Consider the following 21,047-nt stretch of genomic DNA (forward strand, 5'->3'; position numbering starts at 1 on the left):
AATTCCTCCCAGCAAATATCTATCCACAGTATAGGTTCTGTATCCTCAGCCCCATTTCATTTTGACTGTCTCCATAACCTTTTGTTCTACCTGTGATGTTTTTCAGCAGTCCCACGATAAAATGTCTAGGCTAGATTCCAAGAGTGGAATAAAAAGCTGTATTTATGTTTTATGGAAGCACTAACAATTCTATTTGGATTGGATTTCCTCATAGCAAAACCACTGAATTATTGAACAGATTGGACTCTGCTTTGCCAAAGAGTGATTCCCGTCAGATTGCGAATCGTGGTCCAGAGTGTACAGCATGGGTAAGCACAACTGTGGCACGTGCTGTGTTTTCTCTTAGCTTTCCAGGTGCTGTCAGCAGTGTGTTATTAGAATATCCTAATCAACCTTAATTGCTGGACATACCTTGGTGAGTACCACGAGTGTTCCTGCGTGAGTGAGGCTGTCTGCTTCGCCTCCTCCCCGCTGGCCCAGAACCCTGCCTGGCAGGGGACTGCCTCTGTGGCTCACAGATCTCTCTCCCTGATAAATGAGACCCAGATTCCTATTCCAAGGTCGGATCAGAATTTTAAATGTGCTCTGTACCATCCGTTGGTGGCAAAGCTGTTGTGAAATCTCAACTAGGTCGTGTCAGCGGATGCTTTAATGCGTTGAAAATCTAGTCAGAAGAGAAGCTCATTTCTCACTGCATCCTAAAAGTGATTCCACAGACTGCTTGGGGACGTTGTCCCAGTTTGAACGAGCCTGCTAAGTATCAATGTAATTAGGAAACAGATAAAGTATTGCTTAAGTTTCATTATTCTAATTGCCTCAAAAAGGCTTTTCACATATGATTAGGCTCTTCCTGTCTAAACCAAGCTTTCCTAGTGATGTAAAATCTTGTGAGGAATATTAACCCTGAGACAGAAGTATTTCTCCTTTAGGGAGATTTGTAATTGGGGGAAGACAGAGAGCAGGTAGCCAAGGAAATTGTCTTACAAGCAATGGTCCTTAGTCAGCAGAAAGCTGGAAGTATCAAATCTGGGCAGCTCTCTGTTGAATACAACCTTGGACACCAACAGCTGAATAAAGGGAGGGAAGGATTAACCTCCAGATTTCCTTGGCAATATGCAAGACCTTCCTGTCTTAGAAATTGCTGCACATAGATTATCTGACAGCTCTGTCTTGCCTCTAGTACCTCTTCCTGGTTTTCTATGCAGGCAAAGGGAAGGTGATACTGAGAACAGGTTCCTTTCCTCTGTCATTCCTCGGGTCATTTTGTGTCTCTGAAAACCCTAAAGACATCACAGTGTGTGTGGGCAGCTGTGGAGCTTGAAGTAGCCAGCTCCTGCCTGGCATTGCTGGGCAGAGCAGCGGCTGCAGGAGAGCAGCCTTCAGGCACTCTTTTGGAGCCCTGGGTAGACAAGCAAGGTGGAGGAAGGGGGAAGAGATGCCTTGAAACTTCCACCTCCCTCTTGACAGTCCAAGCACTGGGGGGCATTTCTTTGGTAGGAGACACTCAGCTCTGCAGCCTTTCTTGTGGTGTGAACCCTGAGCTGTGGAACCCAGTGAGCTCGTGGCCCCAGGGCTGACGTGGATTTCAGCATTTTGGTGTGGTGTCTTCACAGCTGTACAGAAGGGGGTGGATCCCAGAATGAGCTCTGGATTCCTTCAGGTGTACAGGTCCCATTTCAGCCTTTGTCTTCTGCTTCACCTACCAATGTGTGCCTTTTTCATTCCAGTTTTTGAGGGGTTGCTTAGTAAGTTATGACAAATTCCATACCATAGTTCAACTTTGGCTTCACTAGTATTCCAGCAGATAAATTGCATAGTTTATCTGTGCTGTTCTTTAGTACTATCTGACATTATACATGTCTTTTGCATGGCAGCCTTTCTATAGCTTTGTGAATCAATTCATCACTTGCTGTAAGCAAGTGCCAAAATGCAGCAATGCAGTGAGCAGAATGTCTCCCCAGCCAGCCTGGATGAGGTATGGTCTGCAGGCACACAGGCCTCTGTGCTGTGTGAGGAATCTGAAGCACATCACCAAGGAGTTGTTATCTAAATAAACTTGGCATAGTACCAAAATGCCAAACCTGTGGGTAAACTCTAATTCTGATGTTATCTCAGACATGTTCTTCGTCCAGAGTAATTAAAAGATTCAGGAACAGTGTGTTTGAGAGTGAAGTGTGATAAACTCAGGAAGTGCATGACATGCATGCCAAAAATGAGGACATGTGTGTGTGATTTCAAAAATTTAAATGTAATGTTGATTGAATTTTTTCCCTCATATAATTTCTTTGGTAGTGATTTTAAGTTAGCACACCTACTTCAGGTATCAGTGCCAAATATTACTCGATGTGCATGAACAAATATAACTTCTTTGGAGTGCCCCTGTCACTGGTGACTTTTTTTGCCTGCTTATTTAATGAAGCTCATAATTAATTTTAATCCCATTTTTCAAAGTGTAACCAATCCTGTGTAGATTTTTATTGTCTTCCAACTTGATTAACATACACTCCACACAATTCTCCAAGCCATTACAGAGAGTAATGAATAGTGTTGGACCCAGAATGAGTCTCCCTGGACACGTGTAACAACTCCTCCCAGCTCAAAATTGAGCTATTAATAATTGCTTTCTCTATTCAGTCTTTTCAGCAAATTATGTGCCTGTTGTTTTAATGGTGTCACTCTGCATGCATAGATCAAGTTTCAAGAACACTGTGTAGACCTGCAACAAATTCCTCACTAAAGTCAAACCTGCACACTTCTTGTGTTAAATTGTGCTGGCTCGTTACTCCGTGTGCTGCACCATGGCCCTGCTCCTGCAGGGGCCTGGCAGGGGGATTCCTGGGGGTGTGATCCCCAGGATCCTGTCATGGCACCTGGCTCTCTGCTGGCAGCTACAACTCGTGACAGACCAGGAGCAGTCCTTGTGATGGGAACCCACTGCTCAGTTCAGTGCATTACTCATGACGTGTCGTTCAGGTTTTCAGTTGTCTTGGCTGCCCCACAAATAAGAGAGTAGATTTGGTCCCTGAGCTGCTGTTACCCTGCCTGCACCAAACATGTCATCCTAGAACAGGTTGGGTTGGAAGGGACCTTAAAAATCATCGAGTTCCAAACCCCTGCCATGGGCAGGGACACAATCCACTAGACCAAGCTGCTCAAGGCCCCATCCAACTGAACCTTTGAACACTTCCAGGGAAGGGGCCTCCACAGCTTCTCTGGAGAACCTGTTCCAGTGCCTCACCACCCTCACAGTGAGGAACTTCTTCCCTGTGTCTAATCTAAATCCACCCTCTTCCAGTCTGAAGCCGTTACCCCTCTCTCCCTACAGGACCTTGTAACAAGTCCCTCCCCAGCTTTCTTGCAGGGCCCCTCTAGGTCCTGCCTTCCCCTAAACTGTTCTGTTTGTCTTCTGTCACCAGGCATCCATTAGGCTTTGTTACCTTGGTAATATTTTCAGTGCTTTTTTCCTTCCCAGAATACCCATCTCCCTGTCCCTGTCCTGTGTTCTCTGGCTGCTCAGGACACAGAGCAGCATTTGCTGTGGCTGCCTGGCTGCAGTGTGCAGGGGGACACAGCCAAACTGAGGGGCTGAGGGGCTGAGAGCACTTCTTGTTTAAATTCGAGAGACGAATCTGGGGTTAGGTAACTGGAATCATTCAGCTGTTTCTGTTGTGTTAATTACCTGTGTAACTATTCTGCAATAAGATTTTGGATTTGGGCCCCCACTCTCCCCACACCAATATGTTCATTTTCCCTGCTGGATGATAGACAAGAAGCCATGCTTACAGGCAAGCTCTTCAGGAGGATGAAAACAGAAGGTTAGAGGAAATGAAGCAAGAGCAACGGAGGAAGGTAATTATACATTAACAGTTTGCAGACTCTATCATTTCTACGTGCTGTGAAACCAATGGAATACATTGATTGCTCCTAGCCTACACACAGAGCTTCTCTTTAGCAAAAGTGACTCAGACACTGTTTTTAAATACTGTGAGAAAGGTGAGCCAGGCTGTAAAGTTTGGGGAGGGACAGGACAATTAGGTTCTGGTGTTCTGGGTTCCAGGTTATTTGCATTTGCTTGGCTGGCTCCTGTCTGCCCCTCCAGTTGAACAGTTGTGCAGAGCATTTTTGGACCATGGGACCTGATTTCATAGGCTGAGGAAACCAATTTCCTCTCCTTCAGGCAGAAGTGACCTTACTGAGATATTCATGGTGATCTGTGAATAGTCCCTGCTGGAGTATGAGGCTCAGGTGCCCTGCCTTGCCCAGGGGACACAGGAGCACTCACATAAAGGCTGTGTGCTTCTCTCTTCTTTTGGTGGCCATCTAAACAAAGAGTTTTGAGTTCTTTTGAAAGCAGACATGCCATAACTGCAAGTCTGAACTCCCACATTCTCCAAGCATGGCAACACATTGCCAGGAATGCATCTGAGCCACTGTGGTGCCTCTGGCAGAGATCTGGTACCATACCCACAGGGTGTTCTACACGAGGCAGTGGCACTGTGCAAAGTTACCTGTCCTGGCTCCAGGTCTGACTGTGCAAGTATGGGGAGTGCAGCACCTGGAAATCAGTTAGCAAGTCATTTGGAAACATGTTAGCAAACACTGAGCCTCTTCCTGTGCCTCTGCTGCTACTGACATCCAAATGAATGTTGAACTTTTCCAGCAGTAGAACCTTAGTGCAACAAATTCCATGCAGTGAGTTTCTATTAGGGCTGAGCAGCCAGCCCAGCCCCTCTCACAGATATCTTTCCTTAAATGTTGGTGATAAGTGTCCTCATTTCACAGTATTCTTGCAACCAGGATGCTGGAAACAAAAGGTGAGGAAAAGGGAGGCTCTTGATTGCTTTCCCATTAGCTGTATCTTTATTTCCAGGAGCTACAGAGAGGAAAAAATTAGAAAGCTGCAGATTTTTTTGTCCTTATGGGTGTAAGGCTGGTTGCTGTTGTGTTGTTTACATTGAGTCTTTCACAGAGAAAGTAACCAGAGGTGAGGATTAACACAGCCCTGCTTTGTGCAAGGGCCATCCAAGGTCAGGCTTGGGGAGGCTCTCACCTAGTTGGAGATGTCCCTGCTCAGGGCAGGGGGGTTGGACCAGATGACCTCTGGAGGTCCCTTCCAGCCCAGACAGTCTGTGATTCTGTGATTTGTGAGCTCGGTTGAAGGGACTCATGTAGGGCTGTAGACTCTTTGCTGATTTCCAGGGGTTGCTGAGGAGGTGTTGGCTGCTTCTGAGGCTCCTGCTGCTCGGGCCGTGGTTCCAAGTGCTCCTTGCCTCCCCAGTGCCACTGCCTGTGGTGCAGGGTAGGGCACTACTTACAGTGCTCCTGGAACTAAAGTGTGCTTTAAAGCTCCAGTAGTTGTCCCTCAGATACATTTTGGCTCACTTGTGCTTCCTACTTCAAACTGATTTTTATTTAAGTAATTGTGAATTCCATCCTGTGTGTCTCTCCTAGCACAGTGTAGCTATACAATGGGTAGATATTACCAGTTCTCTTTTTTTTCCTTTTTTTCAGAACAGGTTTTAGTGTGTATTACTTGATTTAGAAATTTTTAGTAGGCTTTGAACACCACATCATGTACACACAACATCTTTCAGGACATTAGTCCAAGGGAGGACTCAGCATATTGGAAAGTCAGATACTGGGGTTTAATTTTCGGGTTGAATAGTTATTTAAAACAGTGAAAATTAAAGTTGGCTTTTTTATTTCTTAATCTTGTTTCTTCTTTTAGGGCTAGACAAATATTGATACACAACACATTCACAATTATTGATTTTCTTCATACATTTATTGCATAGTTCTTATTTAATGTTCCACTTAAATTGATTTTTTTTTTTAAAAAACCCAACACTTTTGTGGTTCCATTCAGTTATTGAAGCTTTTATCTAACTGCATCATTTTATTTTAGTTCCTGTTCCTACTGCTTCTCAGTTGCTATGGAAAATATGAAAGATGGGTCTGTTCCCATCCCTCCCCCCTCACCCTGCAAGCCAAATTTTCTTTGCAGAAAAATCTGCATCTTCTGTTCTTGGGTGCATTGCAGGGAGCAAGAGCCAGACAGGGCAGCACATGTGCAGAGCAGAGTCCTAGTCACACATGCTGTGTTTCCTCCTCAGTCCTGGCTACAACTGCTTAAGCAAACTCCCCTGAATAGAATTCCCTTTGATAATAAAAGGAATTTGTTAATATACCTTAATACTACCTATTGTGGGGATGGTAGGCTGCTGCAGTGCTGGCAGCTTGCACTCCCCTCCACCACACCACAGGCACCCTGTGCCCCTCCTGCACCCCTGGGCAGCCCCAGGCAGCTGGCAGGGACACCCTGCACCACGCGCCCCTGGTCTCATCTCCTCCAAGCCCCAAGGAGGCAGCAGGTGAAGGACACGTCTCCTTCGTGTCCTGTGGGTGCTCCTGAGAGAGGACTGGGGCTCTCTTCCCCTGGGACCCACAGGGGGATTCAACCTGTGGGCTGGCAGCAGGGGGAGCAGAGATGTCTGGCATACCCCTTTAAACGCAGATGTATGAATCCTGTAACCTCCCACTTTTTAGGGCACAGGCAAAACTCATCCAGTGCAATGCTGAGCAGGAGAAGGAGCTCAGTCTGCAACACAGTGATGTCACACAAATAAAATGTTCTTGGGGAAGTTCTGGGAAGGACACGTGGCTCTAGCTCGTTAACATCATATGGAATTAATAGGGTTTGCAGCATGGATATGTTAATTAAAAGTAAGTTTGTTGTTTTCATTTTCTTTTTCCACTTTTATCATTCCCAGGCTGAATTACTGGAATTTAAACAAAAGCAGGAAGAGGAAGCCAGGACAAGAGCACTTCAAAATGAACAGAGGAGGTATGATGAAAAATACAGAACACATTTTAATGAAATTGGTGTCTGGAAGGGGTCTCAGAATTGCAGATATCCAACTGTAGTGAGGATCCCCAACCTTGCCTCTGCTTTAACTTTGTCTTTGAAGGAGCCACTACCATGGATGGTTGCCACTGCTGGCTGCAGTGCAGTGTGGCTGGGGAGCCTCCTCCACTGTGTTCTGCCAGCACAGGCTCCAGCACAGGCTCCAGCACAGGGTAGGAAGCAGAAGGAGTTTCATGGGTAACTACTAGCATGGTAGTTTCAACTGGGAACCATTTCATTTCTTTATCTGCCCATCCAGCCCTCCATTTGTTTATTTTTACTTTCTTTTAGAATGGGCTACTCTGTCCGTGCCCCATTTTGTGGCTGCCTGTCACTGGGGTTAAGAGGCAGAGCTAAGCAGGGGATGTGGGGTGGACACAGAGGAGCTGTGGTGCAGCAGGGCCCCTCTCAGCTGCTCTGTGCCCCAGGCTGTGCCCACTGCTGCCCTCCCTGCACACAGCAGCTCTCATCTCCCACTGCTGCCACTTGACTGACTCCCCATTATCTGGAAGAACAGCTTTATCCTCAGCTTTGTGTTCTGCTGGTGAAGAGAGACAATGCTCAGGCTCAAAAATAAAACCACCATTTGTTTCTTTTTTTATATCATTAGGGAAATAAAAAGAAAATACTTCTGTAGGCAACCATTCTCCATACTGTTTTCATTTCTCTTTTTTTTCTCTAGCAAAGACATTGAGATAATTACCCATAGAAGTTAATGAAGGATTTTTGATTCAGCCCATCTCACGTCCCTAGACAGAAATAATCCAGCATCTTGCATTTTACATCATTCTTACCAACAGCATTGTAATGCATTAAAACAATAGGCATGTCTAGGCATGTGTGTCAGGGCTGAGCATTAACAGGGGGGAAAGAAGAAACAGTTTTCAGAAGGCTTGAAAATATTTAAAATATTGAGGAAAAGTGTGTTTGGTTTTGTGCAAGCTTTCCAGATTGATAGAGCAGTGCAGGAAAGTGCTGGAGTTGACTTTGGAGCTGAATGGTGGGGGAGGTTGTCAGCCACACAAGTTGTCTCTGTTAGGAACAAGCTTAAGTGGATTTCTTCACTGGCATTAGGAAATCAGAACTTTTAGAAATTCTTCTTGTGTGCTGAAGGCTGAAAGGCCACCTCAGGGGAGTTGTCAGAGCAGCTGACCCCCTGGCAAGGTGGTGGTGGAATGCAGGTGCTCTCCCTACTGAGAACACTGGTGCATTTCTCAGAGCAGCCAAGGTGTGCCCTGTGTCCCCAAGGGTGGGAAGGCCCCGGGGGGGGCAGGTTACATCCAGCCTCTCGTGCCAGGCTCCAGTTACACAGCACAGGCCTGAAGAGCACAGGAAGGGGGGGATTGGACCAGGTACAGGGAGAGCCACTCAGGACGTTCCCTTCCACAAGTCGGTGAAATCCTCAGCCACCTCAAGCAGTTTTGTTTGTTGTTTGTATTTCAAGGGTAAATGATGCCTTCCTGGACCGACTCCAGAACAAAACCCAGCCTAAGAGCATCCACCAGCCTGGATATTCTGGGAGTCTGGGCGACATCAGTGATGGTGCCTCAGTAAGTTTTTGGGAACAGAATGTGAAAGCAGTGAGATAGTTTAGAAGTTGACTTTCCCCCCCATACTATGGTGTGTCTGTGTGTGTTTAGCCTGCCTGACAGTACTTACAGTCTTAGCTGGCTGTCTACAATAGCTTTTGAGAAGCAAATCTGTCTTAAATGAAAGCTGTTCAAAGGGGAGGAGGGAGGAACAGCTGCTCTTGCAGCAGAACTCGGTGACTTTACATGCAAGGTGCTTACTACAAGGAACCACATCCAACATATTTCCTTATGTTCAGAACAAATGTAGTGAAATTGTGAGTGAAAGATGTTTGGAAATGCTGTAAACATTTAAATATGGTATTGAAATTGGAGGGGGAAAATCCCATGAAAGGTACAGCTGTTCTTTTTTACCCATATCAAATTATGACAAAGACCCAACTGCATCCGGTTTTAAATACTAGTGTTTGTAAAGATTCTTTGAAGAAAAGATATCTTGACTGTAGCCTATTAAACATCCATTAATTTTTTCATCTGTACTAATGAGGCATTAATGTGACTGTTACTTAGGATTGCACTCCTCAGTGTAAAAACCTATAAATGATGTAGTATTCCCATCCTGGAAATTTCCATTAGGTTGAAATTCAGTTGCTGAGAGGCCCCTAGTGCAGAAATGGAAGATTTACAAAGACTGAGGAGCAAAAGGGTGAGAGTCTAAAAGAATTTAGTGAATGTGCCAATGTAGAGAAAAACGTTTAGTTGATAAACCAGAAGAGCTTGAATTGGATTGGTTGGACTGTCCAGTGAGGACGTGTATGTTGACAGATGAATGCCAGGAGGACTTGGCTTCAGGCATCTACAAAGTCAAGGCATGATTAAGGAGCAGATATTCTTGCTACCAGATTTTTCCATAGCCTAGAAGTGGGAAAAGAGTGTCCTAAGCACTACAAGTTCAGGGCAAACTCTGGAGCCAGGCAGAGGGCTTGGGTACCTGGGACTGAGGCCACCTTTGTGCCCAGCAGTTCTCTTGGTCTACCAAGCAGGTAGGACCTGCTAGCTCAGCCTCCTGTGATGTCTGAATGCAACCCCTTGGAGGACCATTTTTTTAGGGTCTTTATGGTAAGGCCTGTATCATGTGCCAGGCAACCCAGGAGCTGTTGAAAGCCAAACTACAGATGTCCAGGCTAGTAACAGAGTGTAAGAGAGCACTCTGTACGTCAGCCTGAGCCAGCCTCTGGAGGATGGCATGTCTGCAGACAGCAGAATCAGAGGCTTCAGGCAGGACAGTCCCATCTGGTACCTAGTAAGGGGCAAAAGGTGGAGTCTGCTGGATGGGAACTGGTTAACAAAGGCAAGCAAGAGCAGAAATTATTATCTTTATTTCATTTTGTGTCCTTTATCCCAATTTGTAAGGTCTTTCCTGATAAAATAAAATGTGTGATACAGTTGAGAGCCCCAACATCTACACTCAGACACCTCCATCTGAGCACCTGTTGCCACCACTGAAAACCTGGCCAGTGTCACCAGCCCAGCAGCACTCAGCCCAGGCACAGTTCTGACAAAAGGCAGCTCTGATGTACTGCCATGTACACAGCTAGTCTGTGCTTTAAATATACATATGTGTGTTCAAGGTCTCCATCAAAGAGGTCCAATAAACCCTCTGTGTGGATGTGACTCGTCTCCTTCTCTGATGTTTGGTTAATGGCTCCTGCAGAGCCTGCCTTCTGTTGGGTGATGCTGGGTTGTCCATTTTCCCCTTATGCTACCATATGAGATTAGAAGACTCAAAGCAGGGAAAGAATAAACTATGAAATAATATGTCATCATGGAAAGGAACTAAAGATTAGTATTGGTAACAAGAGCAGGAAAGAATAATGTCATTGTCTTTGGTGATATCAAGATTGTTCTCCCTTCCCTTGGGATTTTAAACAAAAGAGAACTGAGCTGCAGGTGGGTCTAGCAGTCGTGCAGCCTGCAGTGGGGTGTTTTACATCACCAGGGAGCTGACTGAGGCAGGTCAGACTGTATGCTATGATTAAAAGCAATCTGAAAGGTTGCCCAAGTGAAGAGCTGCGAGTGGTTTTTGAGCCTGCTCCATCTGTGCAGTGGCACTGGAGAGGACACGTTTGTTCTCTTCCCACTGCTTTTTTCCTGTTTGAACTCTTCAGTCACAGCAGCTTCACACGTAACAGAAACTGAGCATCACATCATGTTGTCCATACACCTACTGTATTTTTCACTATTATTTTCATTAGCCTGGTTTCCTGAGGAAATGAAATTTGTATGATTACCCTGTCTGTCTACATGTAATGAGGTTTTCAACCTGCTGGACAATCCCAGCCAAAATTAGAAAGGAAGTGTCAGTCTCAGAGATAATTGGGTTTCTGTGTGTCTCATGAAGAACGGTGGCTGGCAGAGACCCCAAACAGTGCCCCAGTCTGGGGGTGGGGGGACGTGGGAGCTCTGCACTGCTCAGCCCCTGGCTGACCCCTGGGCAGCTCCAGAGCAGCTGCAGCTCTGCCCTGTTCTCCTGGGGGCTGGGGAACCTGAGAGGGGACGTGGAGAGAAGGGGCAAGGTGAATTTACCTGTGTGTGCATGGGGGCAGAGGAGAGCAGTTGCATTGCCCAGTTCTCCCCTAATTGACAGGAAACCAGTTTTTATTAATTCATCTGCCCTCCAGACATCTTGTATTTTATGAGTAAAATTGAAAAGCTGTTATTTTGGGAAGGATCTTCATGAACATGATCTTTTCTCCCTTCTTGGTTATAGAAGCCAGGTGCTTTCTGAGTGCTGGTGTGGTTTCATTTTTCGTGGGCAGACTAATTGATTTGCACTGCTGTCTGTGAGGTACTGCGCCCTGGAGCGGGCATCGAGGCTTGTTGGCTGGTATCAAGAATGTTCTGATGTCCCTTGTGTTGCCATTGTCTCTAACACAAGGATAAACCTTTTAGGATAGGAGGGTAAAAAAGGAACAGTTGTCATTTCAACATCAAAGTTTAATCAATGAGATTTAATCCTTACTCAGCTGGATCCTGTGACTGAGACAGAATCTGTAATGACACAAAGGATCAGTTTTGTTTGAATACTAAAACACTGCTAGTTTTACAAAAGAATAACTTTAAAACAGTGGCACATTTTTATATTCACTCCTTCCTGAGACTTGCCCGTGTTTGAGTAGGGAGGGGTTTGCAGAGGCCAAGGGCTAGTGCATGGCACACCAGTAACAGCCCCTGGTTATTTTTGGTGTGGAAGTGGAGCACTGCCAAGGACCTTTTTGTCTGTTCTGTTAGTGGGAACGGGTCACATGGTGAACAAAGGAAATCTATGTGTCTGCTCTTCTTGAGTGAAGTACCAGTTGTCTTGGAGAAGCTCTCTGAGCCTCAGTAAACTCAGAATCTGTGAGACAAGGTGACACGTGGCCCCTCCCTGTTCCCTGACCCATTGCCCCTGGTGTGTGCACAGGGTGAGGAGCACTCTGAGGTGCTGGCTCTGCCCCCTCAGCAGGGGTTCTGGATCCCTGCTGTGGGCATACACACATGCAGTGCCACAGCAGATCCCATTATCTTCCTTTTCCACGGTGGATGCTGGATAAATCTGTCCTGAGGAAACATGAGTTGTGGATAAAACTATTTTAAATAGAAAGGGTTTGCAGGTTAGCACTTGGTTTACTTCTTGTATCATGATCCATAGGAATGTTTCTTTGGGATCTCCACCAGCACTTGATTTGTGCTGTTTGCTGCCAGTTTAAGGAGCATGTCATGGAATTGCCTGTAGCACAGCAAACAGAACCATAGCTCAAGGGTCCCTGGAGTCACGAGGCCAGGAGGCATGCCACAGTCTTTAATGCACTTCTATGAACTTTGAGATGGGTAAAGTTGCACTGAGGTTGGTTTACAAGCATGCACACACACACACACAAGTGGTTTTATTTAACATGGGAATATTGAGACTGGAATATTTATATCAGAAGGTTCCAGAGTGCAATCCACAATGGTTACGCTTGTTTTAATGAAGAATGTGGTGTCCTAACCTAGCTTTAACCTGGTTAGTCTATGTACAGTCTGAGCTGGGAAGATCACTGAACTTTTTCCTAAAACCAGTTGGTTTGGGTTCTTTTTATTGAGAGTAATGTGCTTTTGTTTCCTAGCAGAAAATAAACAAATTACCCAGCAGAAGTACCAGCATCGATGCAGGGACCTCAGATGAGCAGGTCCAGGAGTGCTGGGGCTGAGTTTGATGATTTTCCTCTGATAAGGCTGCCAAAGAGCATATGCAGATAGGTTCTGCCTGACTTGACTTTGAGCTCAATCACTTTTTCCTTTGAAAAATTTCATCCTAAAAGAGAATAGTGGGAGTCTAGGGAGGAAGGGAAGAAACTTTTCATTCTTTCAATTATGTGAGATCAAGGAAAGATTGAGGCATCTGAAGATATTTTGAGCACTTCTAGATTGATTTCTTTTTTTTCCCAGCAGAAACAAGATATGTTTATCTCCTGAGCTGATGAATCCTGCTATTCATATTGAGTTCAAATCAAAGAAATATTTATGCTAGAACTGAAATCTTGCAGAGAGGTTTACTTATTATTTTAAGCTGAGTTTGAAAAGACAGGAAAGGGCACAAAGTAATCAAGAAAGTTCCACATAACAGGATAACTATAATTCTTTGCATAAATATGTCCATTTTACTGTACATTCTACTGTACTAATCCATTTTTTTCTTATATCCAGGAGTGAAACTACTTGGAATGAAGGAGGAGAAAGGTAAGAATAATGAATTTGTTCTTTCTTTTCATTACCAATGCCAGGGTTAGTTTCACTTCCCATTTGACAGTTCATTATGACAGCTCATGGGGTTTAATTCTCAAGTCATATGAGAAGGGACCTGAAAACAAATGCTCCCCTCTCTGTCTTGGGGGCCATGCAATGGCACATTCCTATTTTGAAACACATTCTTCTGTACAGAATGGCAGAACATGTGTTTCCATCACCCAGTGACCCCTCCACAGCCAACACAGAGATCCAGGAGTTGAAATGGTAACAGATGTGATGCAACAGCCACACTAATGCCCATATAAAAAATACAGTTACACTCAGCCCATCAGATGTACATCAGTCCCAATAAAGGGGAAGGGAGTCCTCAGGGGAAGGAAGAGGAGCAGGCAGGAGGAGCCCAAGCAGCAGGAACCTCCTCAGCACACTTCCCTCTTCATGCCCAGCGTGATGTTTGTGGTCAGCACCCCAGAGGCAGCTGGGGTCAGGCTGAGCCCTCACTGCTGATGGCCCGTGGGCCAGGGCAGGTCTGTGGCTCTGCCCCAGGGAAACCAGGACACTGTGCTCTGTGTCACAGACTGTGTGTGGACAAACCTGGGCAGCTGGGAAAGGTGGAAATGCAGGAGCTGACTGCAGAATGTCTGTGGTGTCAGCCAGAAGGGGAGGACTGTTGTGGGCTGCAGTCTTCCTGCTGCTTACCAGGAGAAAAAAAGGGAGACTCTTGGAGGCTGTCAGTAAAACACCACTACTGAATCAGGGGAATCAGGCCCTCTCTTTTCCAATGACCTTCCCATGAGGCTCACTGCTCTTCTCTGGAAGGGGTCCCTACCCTAATTCCCAGCTCCAGTATAAAGATTTGTGCAGAGCCTTTTCTTCTAGGCTTGGAGAGTTTTGAAGCAAGTTCAGATGCTGACACACATTATTCTTGTCTTGGAAGATGGCTTTGACATAACTCTTGTTTTGAGAGAAAGAGCTAGGATTTTATAAAGAGGAATTAAAAAAAAAATAATAATTTAAAAATCTCCTTGCTTTCAGCCCTTCTCCGACAAATCTAGATATTCTGTGACTTTCTTCCCCAGTTTCTGCTCCAACAGCTACTTTAGTATTTTTGCAGCAGGGTTGTGTTCTGAAGACAGAGAACCTAAATAATATTGTTTGCCTCCCATGAGTCATCTTTTCGATTTTATGAGGAGTAAAATTGTTATTAAAAATTAACTCCATTCACTGAAGAAATGCTGAGTGGATAAAGGCAGCTCCCCATGGGGAGGAGGTGTCCATCCTTTGCAGCCCACAGTACCATTAGCTTTTGTAAACTGTGGGCATCTGAAGGAGTCCAGTCACTGGATTCTTTGTTCTTTTCCACAATAGCTACAGTACCAATAATATATTTACATATGAACTGTTCACGAATTAGGGATGGGTGTGCTCTTTTAAGCTTTGTTTTACTGTTTTGAAAACATATTTCAGCTTGCTACATTAATATATTGTTGAAAGAGTTATTAACGTCTGCAGATAATTAGGGCATTTTGTGAATTAAATTTACAAAAAGATAGAAGTGCCTTCATGAAGGCTTTACATAATTAAACACTAAAACCTGTCAGAAGAAAAGGGAGACTTCATTTTTCAGTGGAGTTAATCCTGGAGAAGTTGACTTTGATTTTTGGGTTTGCTGCAAAAGATAATTTTTAATTCTGTTTTCTCCTTCTTGTTACAGGGTATTGGAGGAATATTCACTTTTATCTGGCCTGGGCCACATGACCTTGTAAAGCTCCAAGATAACAGGCTTTTATCATTGGGGTTTTTCTTAACCTGACTTCAGCTGCACACCCACTTCATGAGCAATCTGCAGAGGCTGGTTTTTAGCTGTCATTATTCACACGTATTTGAAACAGCTGATTATGAGAGTCCTGTTTAATTTTTAATAAGAGAATGTGTATTTTTTTTTTTCATAAATTGTTTTGTCTCCTGCAGAATGTAATTATCCCAGTCTCTGGGATCTCAGGAAAAGTAGTTACTGGCTGCAGAAGCTGCAGTAATGTCTGTGTTTGCTTCCTGTTTTATACCCAGCCAAAAACATCTGAGACTTGAACTGCAGAAGCAGATAGAGGCTTTTCTTTTGGGATGGTTAGGTTTTGTTTTGGTGCAGATTTTGTGGAATTGTTTTACTATTGTATTCAACAGGAGTCACTCAAGAAGAAACAGATGTGTGCCTTGTAGACAGGATTTTTTAATATGTTCTTAGAAAAATAGTACACATGAAACAAATAAAACCTGAAACAACATTGAACTCCCACATCTTCTGTGATATGATATACCAGTTTTTCACTTTGCCTGCTTTACCTTGGTAATTTCTGTTACAGGAGTGGGGAAAACCACTGCAAGCTTAGTTTCAGTTTCTTGGTTTTCTTTGTCCCTCTGGTCTAGTGGGATCCCTGTTTCTGCAGACAACATTTTAATGCTTTCCAAAAGTCAGATGCATGACCAATGTATTTCTAGTGGAAAAGAAGGGTCCACAGTACCTTAGATAACCATGCACACAAGAAAAAGTATCTGCAGCCTTTACAAATAAATCTTAGGCAAAGCTAAAGGTTTCCTGAGCAGTATTTTTGGGTGTGCTGGCATACCATGATATTTTTCCATCACCTTTGCAATGGAAACTTTGTAATGGATCACCTGAAGTTTTCTCTTGAACCATGGATGTCAGGTGTGCTTTCACTTCTGGAACTCTCTGCAGTTGCCAGTGGCTCTCTGTGCCTTAAAGAATTACCCAAATCTTTCATAGTACTAGCTGGCAGATGTTAGCAGATAGTGCCAGAGGCCTAGGTAATGCTCTGTGCTTTAGCCTTTTTTAAAGCATCTGACACAGGGAAAATTGCTTGGGAAGACTTTTGCATGCCTGCACATTGGCACTGTATTGCAAGTGGCACTTGGCTCTGCTATCAGACTGCTACTTTATTTTATTTATTATTATTTACTAATTAAACTCACATCTGCCTCCAAGAACTCCCTCACCCAGCCCCGTTAGCAGCTACCAGGGCTGAATGTCTGCAGGGTGTGATATTTGATATTTGTACCTGCATGCACAGGCACAAAGGTATTTTAAAGAAAATATCTTTGCTTTAATCAGATCCCTGCATTGTGCTATAACCACACTGAGACTTCTAGATTTTGGACGTGGTGAACCTGCAGCCTCTCTGCACTTGACACAGAACACCCCTGGACCCCACTACCAAAGGCTGAGTGAGAGGTGAAGTCACCATGGTCACTGGAAAGTTAAAATTCAGTGTGATCGTGTTGCTGTGCTTCTATATCCAAAGAAAGAGAAGAACTTTTTATTATCCTGTAATTTCACATTCAGGAACAGTGATGGCAAATCACCTTGAGTAACCTCTTCCATTTAGCTTGTCTACTTTCTGCTGGCTGTCTTCAAAGATGAAACTTGATCACAAGCTTCAAAGTGCTTCCCCTTATCTGGCATTTCAATCTCTTACTTGAAATGCTCTCTACAAACTCTTCCAGACATTAACTATTCCAGCTTTCTTTTTAATAGCAAAGTATCTGAATTTTTGCTCCCCTGTCTTTCTGAACAGAACAAATGGATCTATGTGAACAGTGGCCCAGGGAGTGTCTTTGAAAGCCATGGCATGCAACAGAGATGATAAGAAGTTAAGGTGTTAGGAGGAGGTCTGGAAAATGCTCTTCTTATCCTCTTGGAAAGTGTCCAATATCTTGGAATTACCATGTTCCTCCTTCTTCCCCCACCCAAACTTTAATCTTGAAAGCAAAGGGATGTTATGACATCTCTTTAGAGGGGTTTTCATGAAATGAACTGAGAGACTGGGCAAATGGCTTCGTGTCTGTATGATAGTTTGGTGTGCTTGCTACCTACCTGTTAGATACTTTCCCCTAGTTATATTTTACACTGATCAAATGAATTATCGATTATGTGATGACATAAACCCAGATTTTATTCCTATCTAACAGTAAATGGAGGTTTGGAGTGGGTTTTTTTGTTTTGAAAATTGTTGTCTGGATATAAGTCAATAATCTGCACTCATGATCTCCTTGCTATTACAGAAACAAACCTTCCAACAGGGGTTGGAAGTCACAAGAGGATATCCCTTTGCTTTTTCATTGATGAGACAAGTTCATTTTAACAAACTGACTAAACTCTTACATTCAGCTGTTCTGAATTCCACTGTAACTTGACAACAGGATTCCTATGTTTAGCTCTTACAGTCTGCCTAAACCAGAAACTCCCTGCCTATGAAGAAGTGCAATGGTTGTTTAAGGACTTAAAAAACTGATTCTGCATTAGCTACATAAAAGTTGTTCCAATGTTTTAACTCACCCTGCTTTTAAAAATATCTGCCTGACTTCTAGTCCAAACTTGGCAAGCTTCAGGTGTCTGTTACTGAATTTTCTCAACTACTTGCCAGGTAAATTAAAGTTTTCTGCTCTTGGGACTCTTTCTTATTTCAATGTGCATATTTGGACAGCTTCCTTCAGTTTGCAGCCCTTGTTCAACTTTTATTCTTATCCTAGATTTACAGAAAGCCTTAGATGTGCAGGATTCAGTATAAGTGTAGCTTCTTTTTGATACGTGCCCCACTACCCAGACAAGAGGCAGAATGTTATTAGCTACTAGAAAGGAGCTAATACATACCTTACATTTTATGGTATTCATCCACGTTCAGTTCATGCTTCTGCTTCAAGAAACCCAAATCCCTGTCTCCTGGCTTGCAGAGGATCTTAGCCACTGAGCTCTTCAGGGTAGTTCTCAGCTCCCAGGCTGTGATGGCAGTTCTGCTATGCAGAAGAATGGAAATTCATGTGAAGAAGTGAGAAGCCCTGTGTCTTTATCCAGACTATGAGCTGGATGCTCCTGCTGTGTACCATGGGTCCTCACAGTCTTCCCCAAGGGCTCCCTCATGGAACACACTCATTCCTTTGCTTGTCCAGTTGTTTTCCCTGGTCTTGCTCCTGGAGTACAGACTCTCTGACAGAACTCCCACTTGCTCCCTCTGTTAAACATTCCCCCTCCTTTCCCTTCAGTCATGCCCCCTCTCGTGTTAAACCCCTCTGCCCACCACCTGAACTGAACAGGGTACCTGTAATCCACGAATACTTTGTCACTCTTGACTCCATCAGCAGAGTCTCTCTGCTGTATCTTACCAAAGAACAAATGGACAAACTACTGTTGCTATTTGCTGCTTCAGTTTCTTTCCTTTTCAGTCATTCTTCTCTCTTTTCTGAGAGGCAGATGTGCTTTCCTGAAGAAAAGTTTCCAGAAGAGAGAGTGTAAAGGAGATGCAGCCAGACTCTTCTTGGTGCACAATGATAAGAGGCAACAAGCACAAATGAAAATAGAGAAAAATCTGTCTAGACACACAATTATCTTTTTTTGTTTGTTTGTTTTCCTGATCCTGTGATCAGGCACTGGCACAAGTTGGCCAAAAAGGCTGCTGAGTCCCCATCCCTAGAGATCTTCAGAACCAAACTGGACAGTCCTGAGCCACCTGCTACAGGTGACCCCGCTCTGAGCAGAGAGATTGGACCAGACGACCTCCAAAGTCCTTGTGAATCTCACCTCTTCTGCACTGATCTCCTCATCTGTCCATAGCTATTTTCATCTTCTGCTCTCACTCATTTCTTTCCTCAACCTGCATTTTCCACTTTCAGCTCACAGTACATGAAAAAGTTGTTTTTCTGTCCTGCAAACATAAACCAAAATTTTTGCACCTCAATGAATTTTAACAGCTTCCATCTTCTTTTTAAATTTTAAATCTTGTGGCTTGTTTACAGTAATTCTATACTTTTACAATTATTTCTTTAAGTGGTTTAAGTCAATATCTCAAGTTGTTTCTTTTTGTCTACTTCTTGAAGATGAGCCCTTTGTCTTCACCCTGCTTTCTTGTTGGCAACAGCCAGCCTGATCCTCTGGAGCTCCACCCAAGTTGACTGTCCTCCAGCTCTCCCTTTCTCCTTCAGGCAGCTCTGGATAGCTCTGCAGGACCCTGGGCCAGAGCTTCAGTGAATCTGAGACCTGAACTGCTCACTTCTCTGCCCTGCCTGTGGAGGAACAACCTGTAAGCATCTCATGCTAGCTGGGATAAGTGTGTTCTGTTGTCCTGGCCTTAAAGGAGTCACCTCTGTCCCAGCAGTCGCTGGCAGGCACTCAGCAAATCCAGATTCTGTCAGTAGAAGAGCAGCATTTGCTGGGGCTGAGTAGAAATTCAGGTTTGAATATGAGAGAAAATTCACTTGATCTCCTTCAGTCTCTCATTAAAAGCTTTCCAAATCTCAAACTGTTCTAAGGTTCCCATCTGAACTCTCTCCAGTCTGCTCTCATTAAAATTGGGTGAGGTTTTTTTCCTGTCAACATTGATTCATTTTTTATTTCCCTGACAGCCCACGTTCCCTGTTTGTAGCTGTTTGATCTCTGCACCTAGCTCTTTAATTAAAAGAGGGGAAGCCCAGTTTTTCCTGCTGCCTGGACCTCTCTCTGGGAGCCATCTCTATCTCTCATTCAGGTAGTGTCAGCCGTAACCTTTACCACCAACTTCTCTTGCCTTTCCTCCCCATCCATGAACTCCCCTGGACCACATTTGGGTTAAAACAACTACCAAAAAAAATTTTTTTGAAAGACCATTCCCATTTAGATTTTTCTTTTAAAATCTCTCCAGCAGATTTTTAATTTATTTAACTAGACTTTGAAGTTTGAATAGTTCTCTTAAATGAGAAATTCATATGGCCTTATAGAGAAATTCATGTGGCCTTATAGAACTGCTCTATTAACAGAGGTACATTTTGTCAGACCAGTAATCCCTCTGGAAATGCACCTTATTTGCCTTTGAAGTTTTATCTTTCATTAAGCAATGTTGTCTGGTGTTAATTGACCCACTTAGTGGCTAAGGGGAAGGCTGCAGATGTTCTTTACTCGGGCTTTAGTAAATCCTTTGACACTTTTGCACAGCATTCCCCTGGAGGAGCTGGCTGCTCATGGCCTGGGTGGGTATATGCTTGGCTGGGTGAAAAACTGGCTGGGTGTCTGGGCCCAGAGAGTCGTGGGGAAAGGATCTGAGTCTCACAAGTGGTGTTCCCCAGGGCCCGGTGTTTGGGCCAGTTCTTTTTGGTATCTTCACCAGTGATGTGGGTGAAGGGCTCGAGTGCACCCTCAGTAGGCTGGCAGACAACACCAGGCTGGGGAGGTGTGTCCATCTGCTGGAGGCTCTGCAGGGGGCTCTGGGCAGGCTGGAGCCATGGCCAACACCAGCTGTGTGAGGCTCAACAAGGCCAAGTGCCAGGTCCTGCACTTGGGCCACAACAGCCCCATACACCATGACAGGTGAAGAGAGGTCGAAAAGCTGCCTAGTGGAAAAGGACCTGGGGGTGTTGATCAACAGCTGTTTTTATACAGCTGCGGGCGGCCCCGGAGCCAGCAGTGTGCCCAGCTGGCCAAGGTGGCCACCAGCATCCTGGATCCGTGTGGCCAGGAGGGCTGGGGGAGTGATGATACCCCTGCCCTGGGCACCGGGGAGGCCTCACCTCAGGCACCGTGTTGTTCTGAGCCTCCCCACAGGGAACACAGTGAGGTTCTGCAGCCTGCCCGAGGGGCTGGTGAAGGTTCTAGAGCACAAGTCTTGTCAGCTGAGGGAGCAGGGGAGGTTCAGCCTGGAGCAGAGGAGGCTGAGGGGAGAGACCTTGCTGCTCACTACAACTGCCCAAAAGCAGGCTGTAGTGAGGGGGGGTCACTCTCTTCTCCCATGTAACAGGACAAGAGGCCTTGGGTTGTGCCAGGGGAGGTTTAGATTGTTTATTAGGAAAAAAAATCTTCACAGAAA

General features: G+C 44.7%; 1 protein-coding gene across 1 annotated transcript in view; it reads left to right on the plus strand.

Annotated features, from left to right (window-relative positions):
• EPSTI1 (epithelial stromal interaction 1 (breast)) overlaps positions 1 to 8,454 on the plus strand; it is a gene marked incomplete at both ends in the record, with an annotated part of 30,410 nt that extends 21,956 nt beyond the window's left edge. Inside the window, 4 exons of the mRNA XM_008949838.1 lie at positions 215 to 308; positions 3,766 to 3,849; positions 6,771 to 6,844; positions 8,349 to 8,454. Coding sequence (XP_008948086.1) covers positions 215 to 308; positions 3,766 to 3,849; positions 6,771 to 6,844; positions 8,349 to 8,454 — 358 coding nt within the window. The remainder of the gene's footprint in view (positions 1 to 214; positions 309 to 3,765; positions 3,850 to 6,770; positions 6,845 to 8,348) is intronic.
• Between the last annotated feature and the right edge of the window lie 12,593 nt (positions 8,455 to 21,047).

The sequence above is a fragment of the Merops nubicus genome, unplaced genomic scaffold (genome assembly GCF_000691845.1).
Source record: "Merops nubicus isolate BGI_N331 unplaced genomic scaffold, ASM69184v1 scaffold7221, whole genome shotgun sequence".
Classification (NCBI taxonomy): domain Eukaryota; kingdom Metazoa; phylum Chordata; class Aves; order Coraciiformes; family Meropidae; genus Merops; species Merops nubicus.